This window comes from Vigna angularis, chromosome 11 (genome assembly GCF_016808095.1).
Source record: "Vigna angularis cultivar LongXiaoDou No.4 chromosome 11, ASM1680809v1, whole genome shotgun sequence".
NCBI lineage: Eukaryota > Viridiplantae > Streptophyta > Magnoliopsida > Fabales > Fabaceae > Vigna > Vigna angularis.
Genome location: NC_068980.1, coordinates 199,094 through 209,562, shown reverse-complemented (window position 1 = coordinate 209,562; position 10,469 = coordinate 199,094). Strand labels below are relative to the sequence as shown.

Genomic DNA, 10,469 nt, shown 5'->3' with positions numbered 1-10,469 from the left:
AGTTATAATTCAATATAAATCACAACTATTTTTACTTGAATGACCTTTTTGACTGAAAATCCACGTTAACGACTTCAGAGTAACCCAATTCAAATTGGGTGCATCACTGTCACACGGCAACTCATTAGGTATTGGAGTGAACTTCATCAACTACCACCACCAAGCAAGCATTTCAAAACTCAATAGAATGGGTAATGAAACTTCAGAAATCCTTTTCTCAGTGAAGGAATCGGATGAACCACTTTCACCGCTGAATTACAGTCACATTCCAAATTTCCAATACCCAATTCTAAAAAACTGATGAAAAAAAGACGAACCCCTCAATAATCTCAAAAGGACACTGCAAACAAGAAAATGAAAGAAAGCTTAACAGTGATCGGTTACTTTCAACGTGATTCATTGGAGATATGAAGGCCCACACGCTACAAAGATTTTATGGTGAATGAATTAAAACTATGAAAATAATACAGGTAACATACTTTCAAAATTCAATATATAATACAAGGCTGAAAATTTCCAGTACAACAAATTGCTCGTGGTCACTTCGCGGGTTTCCAGGTCATGTTGAAAGCAGGTCGAAGGTTTTCTTGAACCCTTCCGAAATCCATGCTTCCTACGTTTTTGGTACAGAAAGTGGAACATTGACAAGTACCACACCTACTCTAAATATTTAGTCATTACCTGCACCAGATTCCACAAACATAGCATTAGAAAAGGCCTAACCATATATGTCAAATAAACACCAAACACAATCCTAACTAAGGTTCACTTTTTTATTAGCAAATAGCCTCAGGTAGAACTACCAATCATGGCTACACAAATCGAACATGATTAGATATCGAGTCAAAATTGATTGATGTGAAACTCCAAAAAAATGGACATCCTAATACCATATCCAGAGGATACACTGTATTAACCAAATGTGAGGCCCCCAAGCTTTTACTTCTACCAAGATCTTAAAGATTAAGAACAATTCATCGTATATTCTGCAAAGATCAATTCATTAAATGGGCCTGATAAACAAACTACAATTGACAACATGATGTGTCATGTGACTAAATATACGGGTTCAACGACTTCGGGCTTGCAGAGGGAAAATTCAAGATACAATTGTTTGTGTGGGGGGGATGGGGAGGGGTGCTGTTCTATTTATCCAAAGATTTTGGAAAGAAATTCCCCTAGCTAGTTGAAAGATTCTAGAATTTTATCTTTTCAACAAAATCATCTCAAACTGATTAGGCAATAATGAATAATCATACCAGAGAATAAAATTATTATATACTAATCCGGATGTTGCTTAAACTCGTCAGTAAGTAACCCTGTTCAGGAGAAATGTGGAACTGCCAAATCCACTTTTAGTATAACATGTTCTAACTAGAGAGATGACATGTTCTTAATCTGGAAGGGTCCGAGTTCTAATATCCAGATGTTCATATCGTGTAACAAGATATATAAGTATCTTGAGAAGGGGAAGAGAGAGGTAGGCAAATACATAAAGTCAAAAAACAAATTAAGCAAGCTTGTTGTGCAAAGTTTTGTAAGCACAAAGAGAAATAGAGGAGATTCATCTATATTCTTCCTCTTTATATAATTATTGCAAACTATGCAGTATACTCCAAGTAACTCACCACTTTTAATAGGGTCATCATGTACAAAAAAACTGGCAGCAACTATAAGATAGCACAGCACAAGCATCAAGCCTTTAAAATAATTTGAGGTTCCTTCCTGCAAGTAAAAACAAATTAAAATGGTTGTCAAACACATTAATAATAGTGATGATAACATTCCATACAATGGAATGAAAAACTGATGCCTGACATGGATTCCAACGATATGTTTCTCTCTTCGTGATGTCATCTTAAAATTGACACATTTATAAAAGGTTATATTATTGAGATTTAATTGAATTTTTAGTTCCCATTATACAGGGTAGTTTTCTTTTAGTCCCTGCCATTAACTCTGACTGCGACTATCTCATCACACAACACTTCAACAAATTATCAACTCAACAATTATGAAATCATTAAAAGTGTCACGTGAACATGATGTCATAGTCAAAGACTAAAACTAAAAATAAAAATTCATAATTTTGATTCATTTCAAAAGATGGATGTATGGTTGTTTGGAAGATTTATATAGAAGGATGTTAACAAGAAGTTGACCTCTCTATCGCGGGCAACTTGTTTCCTCATCACAAAGTGGGAGGAACAATATGTCTGAGCTTGTATGCGTCTTCAAATGTTTATTTTTAAGACTTATTATTTCACACACAAATTTGCACAATTCAATTTAGACCTTAATTTTTTGTCTAACTTGTTTTACAAGATTTTAGAACCGATTCATCCACTTATTTTGATACTTCTATTTCAAATAACTAAAAACTGACATTAACAAAGCCTGATAATTGCAAACAACTTTTCAAGTATATGAAAAAGTATATTTAGTTCACTGTAGTGAATTTTCGTTAGTTAAAATTATATTACATTAAGATGTCAAATTATAATCAACCAATTTAATGTAACATTTAAATATATTTTGTAAATCTCACTTTTTACTTTACTCTTTCAAAAATAAAGTATTTTTTTTTTGCTTACGATTTTTGTAATGTTTACTGGTTTAGCCCCTATAAACATTTCATTTTAAATTTAGTTTAGTCCCAAAAAATATATCACTTTTTTATTTTAATCCCTAGTGATATCATATTGACATACCATAACAACAAATTTCAAATGTAGAGAAACACAATTCAAATACCACATACTGACGTATATCGAGAATATGCCCATCAAAATTTTATAAATTTCCAGGTCGTGTTTATTAAACAATTAACTAAGATACCAAGACCTCAGCCTTTAAAAGAATTAATATAGTCAATTATGGATTCAATTGGCAACTCTTTACTGTTTCTCTCTTTCTCTTCTGTTTTGGTAGAGTTAATTAATGTTTATCCTCTCTACCAAGTTGAATAATTATAATGTAATACAACTAGTAACATCTAATACATATGCTGATGTTTATCTGATGTGCATAATGCTCTGGAATTTAGTATTCACTCATACACACAAAGTTATTACTGATGCCTAATTTTAAATTACATTTCCTGAGCAATAATAAAGTGATAAGAATCAAATTAATTTTTATATCAGACAATGATGAAGAATTGTGTTAATTCTGAATTTCCTAAATCCCCATGGTCTCTCTTCAGCCACTTTTTATATTTCACTCTACAATAAATTAAAACATAGGATCTTAAGCTTGACTAAACACCTTTAAAAGAGATCTAGCTTCCGACCATCAATTGCTTATAAGTTGGGAAACAATAACAACCACTACCAACACAATTTACAGGTAAGAAATCAATACCTGCATCATAAATGCAACTACCAACACGGTGATAAAAAGCGTGGCAGTCTCAAAGAGTTGAAAATTCAAGTCCATTTCTTTTCCCATGCACCATCCAACAACTACACAGAAGGGGATCTGCAATTTTCAAGAAAACAAGAATCATTAACTATAGCAATGATCTACTAATTTAAAAAACATTATAAACTCTAGCCTATTTCTTTTAACAGATAGGTTATTCACGAAAAGATGCACTAAATGAATACTCCAAATAACCATTTAATAACAGTTCAAGGCCATACCACAAACATAGATATCTGTGTAGACGATCCTATAGCAACTCCAATAGTAATATCCTGAGGAGAGATTGAATCCATTAACAGATCAACAATATTCATAGAATGAAGAGTAAGCTTTGAAAGCCACTTACAAGCTTGTCCTTTACGGCAAACATGATGGCACTGGCATGTTCTGCAGCGTTGCCAACAATTGGAAGCAAGATGACAGAAATAAAAGCCATTGACATATTTAATGACTTAGATGCACCCTGTAAGAGACCAGAAATATTAGCGTTTGTCTGTCAACAAGGACAGGAAAAACAGATATTGTGACAGCACTTGATCCGGATAATTAGATTAGTACAAATAAGACTATAGGGCCAGTATAGTATATATCACCACTATTAAAAATCTTATTAGTGGATTGCAATATATCTCTTTTTTACTTCTACCAAAAGTTCAATGCAGAATCGAAGGTTGTTATCCCTTGTGACTTGACCTGATCACATCACTGTTTCCATTGCATAGTTCCAAAAATAAGTAATTCCTTTTATGTTGAATCTAATTAGTACTAAGCCATTGCTTTTACTCCGTAATTTTTTAAGTTGTTATATTAAATAGTATTATAGTATTTAACTATGTTAAGAGCTGTTGAGATGAGCTCATTTGTCACATGACCTAAATATTATTAGTATAAATAATTATTAGTACAAATCACATTTTGTTTTTTAATTTGATATTTGGCTTTGACCAGGGAACTTCCGCAAAAATTGTGGTGAAACTAATCCCGCCAGGGCTGTCACAACTACTAAATAACAAGGAGAGCATCCCATCAATTACATGCTTTCGGGTTCAACTTGTTGGCAATAAGATTGACATTTAACGATTTTGCAGTTTTTCACTTGATTGTAAGTTTGGTTAAAGTTTGCCTGTGTTCAAAGAAAGGTGGTTGTAGGTGTGGGCTCATGATATAAACTTCTAGCTTAGCTCATGTAGTTGTTGGCAATAGCAGCTATCATTTTTAGAAAACTCCATTAGTCCTAATTCTTTAAAGCCACATTGGAAATGAAAAAAATGTTGATGTCAAAAGAATAGGAGTTGTTAAATTTGAAAAAAAAAATCAAAGTGTGTTGAGTATGGGATAAATCCTAGAAAGGAATAACTCCTTATGTTTTAAAAACATGAGTTGCATCATATTTGACCCTTTCAGATGTGAGCTATGTCCACTAAAATGAAAAACAAGATTTCCAACAGAATGGAAAGATAAAAAACATGCATTCTATTTTACATGAAGCTGCAGAATTAAAAAAAAAAATACCACTTGAGGAGAAATCAAGCCTCTTTGGCCAAAACAAATTTGAGGAGGAAGAGAAAGAGACAAACTCTTTGAAAATATTGGGACTTATATTCAATATTTTTTCAGGGGTCAGGGAAGCTGCAACAATTATGGCCATCTCTTTGGCAAATACAGGAGACAAATCCTTAAATTGGAAAAACTTTGTCCGGATTATCATATTTCTTCATATCAAGACAACTTTCAGAGTCAGAGTACAATGTTGATAATGTTGTTGCAACTGCCATCGTTCAACTAATACCAAAAGCTAAGGTTCTTGAAGATAAAAAATTGATTAAGATGATTACAAGTATTTTGATCCAGGTGATACAACATTCCCTATCGTAAGGTAGTTTGAAGTATAAATATATTAAAACTTTGTTTTGAGCTCGGTAGGTCCTTTTAAATCACCAACAACCCTCAGTATCTTATTCCAATTTAATCATCCAAGTCGTATCTCTTGCGTGATATCTTCTGCATTAATTTCTCCATCATTTTGTAACATTGATCACATATAGTTAGAACCTAAGGTACATATCCAATTTACCTAAGACATTTTCCTCTCTTTTTTCCTGAAAACTACAATGCTTACATATGCTACCAAGTTGCTTAAGCACAAACCCTTCGGTTGCACTGTCTATCTCCAATGATCAAAATTATAATACAAGTCAGCTAGTTATCTACTATCCTGCTACAACCATTTTTAAGGGTGGCCAGTTCATGCCACTATTGAGTACTAGTGGTTGAATGAGTGTAAGACCTTAAAACGCTCCATTTTGTTTCTTAGCTTTCTCTAGTTACCCGCATTCCACCACCAAGAACCATTATGTATTGGTTCAAAGTCTTTTGATTCACCTATGATTGCTTTAGAAATTTTTCTAACTTTCTTAAACATCTTTTTCAGAATAAATTATACCTTTATTATAAATTACCTTCCTTCAATATTTTTTCTTAAAGGTCGTATGTTTATCACCCTTGAGCTGTCAGCACGTGATTCTTGGATTAGTAACTTAGTTTTCTATTTATGGCTCTATAAATGAACATCAAAGATCAAGACCTTATATTGCTTAGCAAGACTCTTTTTTCGAACCATCTTGCAAACTCTTGTTCTAGAGCACCTTTCCAAAAGATATCAACAAATAAAATGAAAGCATAATTGAGAAAAATAAAGATTCCAAGAGAATAGTCTTTGGTAGTGCAATCATAGTAATTAATGATCAAGAAGTTTTGAAATGATATAGATATACCTCTATGGTATCTACGAGGTATCCAGACAATATAGACATCCATGCTGTCAAAATAGCAAGCCAGGCTATTGCCTCCCATTGAGTTAATTCAAGTTCTTCTTCCTCATCAGAATTTTCACCATCATCTCCTTCCTGCATTATAAGGCAAAAAGGTTATATGCAAATGCACTGTTGAATGATATAGAAAAAAGCATTCAATAGGAACCAATTTACTCACGTAAATTCCTCTTTATTTCGAACAAAATGTAATGATTTAATATTCTGATCAACTTTAGAAAAAATAAAACCAATGTAAACAACGCCAGAGGAGTGAAAACACAAAAAGATAAAACTTTTTCTTTTTCTAATACATGCAAAAATAATGCACCCAGACTGACATCTATAAAAATGTGAAGCCACGTTCATGGTAAAGTAGCAGATCTTGGACAGGGGAGTCATCCCCCAACTTCTTATACTAATAAGATTTTCATAATACTCTCAAATACAGTTTAAAGTTGTCTATTTTTAATTATTAACTATGAAGTACAAAGCAGGGACTCTTGCATGGACATCAACACTAAACACCACCAGGAAACAGCGTTCACACATGCACAAAGAGAGACTCTAATAAAATAATATAGCAATAGATCTAAATTGATGGTATTGTCACTTTTTTAAACCAACCTTGTATATTTTTTTCTATTATAAATATTTGAAGTTGACTTAAAAGTTAAAAAAAATGAGTATTCTTGAAAAACATTAGGTTTGGCAATCGGTGTTGGTTCAAGTGTTGTTGTGTAGACTTACAAGTGTCAAAGCCAATAAAAAATAAATTTTAATTGGAAACCTACCTAAAAGTGTTTCGTGTCTGCAATACGACACTTTGAACAAGAGAGATATTCCTGCTTTATAGACTATTAATGATTTTAAGTCTTTGAAAGAACATAGAGCATAACACTAATATCAGGTAAACTATAATTGAAGTTGTTTATGATTATTATTATTATTATTATAGAAAATATTACATTAATATTTTACTTTAAATTTTATCTTTTGATAGCATTAGCTCTTTATGAATGATTTTAAACATTAATAACACTTTCCTCATGTTAAGCATTTTATTAACCAAGTACCTTTTCAAACTATTAACTATTTTGCCTTTATCAAACTAATTTTTTGTATAACCTTCGTATACTTGTCGTATACAAGGAAACTTATATAATGTGACTTAAATCTGTAAATATGTCTTGCACGTGGATTTTTCAAGCAATTTTTCTTATGAATTCTGTGATTTTTTTTTTCTACACGGAATTTCAGCAAACTTTGCTAAGATTTTGCAGAAAAATATTATTTCCTTAAATATGTTGAAAATTTCACAAAACTTTTTTGCGTATTCATACAAATTTTGTTTTGTATAAAATACAAACTTTTTTATTCAGTAGAAAAAAAAAGAAATAGAAGTCTTAAAAAACAAACTTGGAAAGTGTTAATAATAAATTAAAAGATATTTTAATATCATAAAAAAATGATTAAGAAAGTGGTTAATATTTGAATAGTATAATGAAATACTAAAAATCACCCATAAGGAGTGATATTATCATGACAGTTTCATTTAATTTAAACATTATAAACTTTATTATTTGACCCTTCCAATGTCTTTAGACATTATTATACAAGCTCTACCACTGCATATGCAAGTTGTAAAGGAAGTTCGGTCACCAATTAGATTTAAATACAGTCTGTTTTGATGAAACAAATAATGGCTGTGGCTGTGTTTCCCATTGTCTTCGGGAGTCTACCAAAATTTGACTGAGGAGCTAAACCTCACACCATGCCAATGTAGTCATCTCTCCCAGTTCTTCATTTTTCAAAATATTTTCCACTCACTCTTTTGGTAAAATGCTTAATTAAATAAAATATTTTAATCTAACAGTTGAAACAAAACACGTTTCTTTCTTATGGTGTGTCTGTGTGTGTGCCTATATATATATATATATATATATATATATATATATATATATATATATATATATATATATATATATATATATATATATATATATATATATATACACCAAGGTCTACTGGCAAAATGGTGACTGGTAAAGTGTAACACCAGTTACACAGGAAAACGACAATGACCGGATGATTTACTGAACGACCATAGTTGTGACAACTAACAGGTGGTAAACACATTTATCTCCTCAAATAGTTGAAAACTCAATATCTAATTGCAACTATGCAGCGTACTCTCCTACGAGAAATAAAATGAAAACAAAACGTGGATGGGTTTCACCCCAACCACATCACATGGTGCATGTCATGGTAATTATACACCATAAACATGAAGAAAAAGCTACAAAAGAACTGACCTCATTAACTGGAGTATAAACATTTTGCTGACTTCTAAGTTGAAAGAAAAGGTAGCTTGCATATGCCAGCAGCATTATGCAGCTGCTAAATCTTGATAGAGACAACACTGACTTCCCTTCATGAACTTCTGAGTGAGTAAAGTAAAGCACAGCAGGAAACAGAATTCCCATTACAGCCATCAAGAGTAACCCAGAATTGACAATGGCAGCTGCCTGTTGCAGACGCAAACTACAGTGTAAAGTCTGTAACGGAAGGAGGACAAAAACGCAAAGAGACAATTACATGCACTAATTTCCACTAAAATCATGAAATGTACCTTATCAAAAACCTGTACTTTTTTGTAGTGGGCAATGCCACCAGTAAAGAAAGCACAGCCAAGAACCAGAAGCATATTTGACAGGATAGAACCGAGTAAAGATTGCTGCACAACCCTTATCATATTGCTTTTCAATGCGTAAATGGATATAATCATTTCAGTTGCATTGCCAAATGTGGCATTAAGCAGACCCCCAACTGCGCATACCAACAGAAGTCAATTCAATTGACCCGTATTCCATGTACTTCGATACAAGCTTACACGCATACAAGGAACAAGTAGAATAAAGGATGCGTTACTTTGACGGTACGCGTTACTCGTTCTCAACAAACAGTGTTTCATGTCATCAATCAATCACAAACCATGACTAGTTACTGAACATAGTGAGAAGGTCAAGTAAGATAGACTAGGGTCCTGCAGTACTAATGACCAAAAAGCAACCTTAGCTTAGATGACACATACAACACTAGTTACTATAAAAGGTAGAGCTATACCTGTTGGTCCCGTAAAGAAGGCAAGCTGCCTGGATCAAGGATTGGGAAATCGAGCATGTTAGCGATAGATTAGAGAGGAGAGGAAGTAAACGGGATTAGATTAGCATAGATTTGAGTAGACGCGTAAGACTTACTCGGTGGTATAACCGAGACGTTCGGCCAAAGGAGTAATGCCCAATAACGTGAAGAAGAAGACCCATCCTTGGTGTCCGGTGAGATAATGCAGTAGAATAGCGAAAGGACCAAACGGAAGCAAGATGTTGATCTTGGCCTTAATTAAGACGAAATATATACTCCTGCTGATGCGTCTAATGTTGAAGGCGGAGGAGCTCCGTAAATCGACAACGGTGGTCTCGAAATTGAAGGGGCGGACTTTGGAGGCGGATGTGGAAGAAGCGAAGGGAGTGTGGTCGTCGTCATCGTTAAGGTTGTCGAAAGGATCGCGCTCTATCTTTTCCTCGAGCGAACCCATCTGCAAAGCAGAGAAGATGATAGCACAGATCCAGCAAGATACGAAAGGATGACAGAACTGAGCTGCAGAGCTTAGGGTCAAATCTAGGGATGTAGATGTGATGATGAGTAAGGAAGAAGAAGCAGAAGACCAAACTCAGAAATGAGAACGACGATGTGATAGCACACCATTCAAATCAAATCATTTCCTGTTCGCGTTCGATGGCCGGCAACTACGCTCTGTCTGGCAAGTCACCAGTCACACCTCCGAACCTTCTGCGAAATCTCCTCTATATCTCTCTCTCTCTATCTTTCTTTCTCTCTCCTCGTTAAAATTAAAATTATTTATTATTTATATATTTCCATGCCCAATCTCAATGTCTTTCGTTTTTCCTCCCGCTCCTCCACGTGTCTTTCATCCTTAAATAAATATCAAAACTTTCTCAAATACCATATTTATCTGGTTTTCGTAAAAAGCCAACAAAATGTAATAAATAAATAAACTATATTTCAAGTACTGTGTGAAGTTTCTATCAACTTAATTGATCTGAAAAGTTAACTTTTGTACTTTGACGGTAGGTCACGGTGAGCTGAAATTTACTGTGTATCAATAGTAAATCATATTTTAACTGATGATAATTTTTTATTTTGTTTTCA

At 33.4% G+C, this 10,469-nt stretch overlaps 1 protein-coding gene across 4 annotated transcripts; it reads right to left on the bottom strand.

Moving 5' to 3' along the window:
* Window positions 1-355: 355 nt before the first annotated feature.
* On the bottom strand, window positions 356-10,156 carry LOC108334174 (vacuolar cation/proton exchanger 2). 4 transcript variants are annotated; one of them, XM_052870709.1, is made up of 11 exons: window positions 10,002-10,156; window positions 9,497-9,834; window positions 9,363-9,391; window positions 8,869-9,065; window positions 8,552-8,764; window positions 6,201-6,332; window positions 3,773-3,889; window positions 3,645-3,698; window positions 3,364-3,480; window positions 1,629-1,725; window positions 356-681 (listed from the first exon to the last, which is right to left on the bottom strand). In XM_052870709.1, the coding sequence occupies exons 1-11, from the start codon at window positions 10,002-10,004 to the stop codon at window positions 671-673; spliced, it is 1,308 nt and encodes a 435-aa protein (XP_052726669.1). In that variant the 5' UTR covers window positions 10,005-10,156; the 3' UTR covers window positions 356-670. The 4 variants fall into 4 exon arrangements, with proteins under 4 accessions (XP_052726669.1, XP_017425356.1, XP_017425355.1 ...); XM_017569867.1 differs by having other exon boundaries at window positions 9,970-10,145; XM_017569866.2 differs by having other exon boundaries at window positions 9,497-10,144.
* Between the last annotated feature and the right edge of the window lie 313 nt (window positions 10,157-10,469).

Coding starts and splice junctions, on each gene's coding strand:
- LOC108334174 (XM_052870709.1), bottom strand. Junction 6,333..8,551: donor TTTATACTCCAGTTAATGAG/GTCAGTTCTTTT, acceptor CTTATAATGCAG/GAAGGAGATGATGGTGAAAA. Junction 3,481..3,644: donor CACAGATATCTATGTTTGTG/GTATGGCCTTGA, acceptor TGAAAATTGCAG/ATCCCCTTCTGTGTAGTTGT.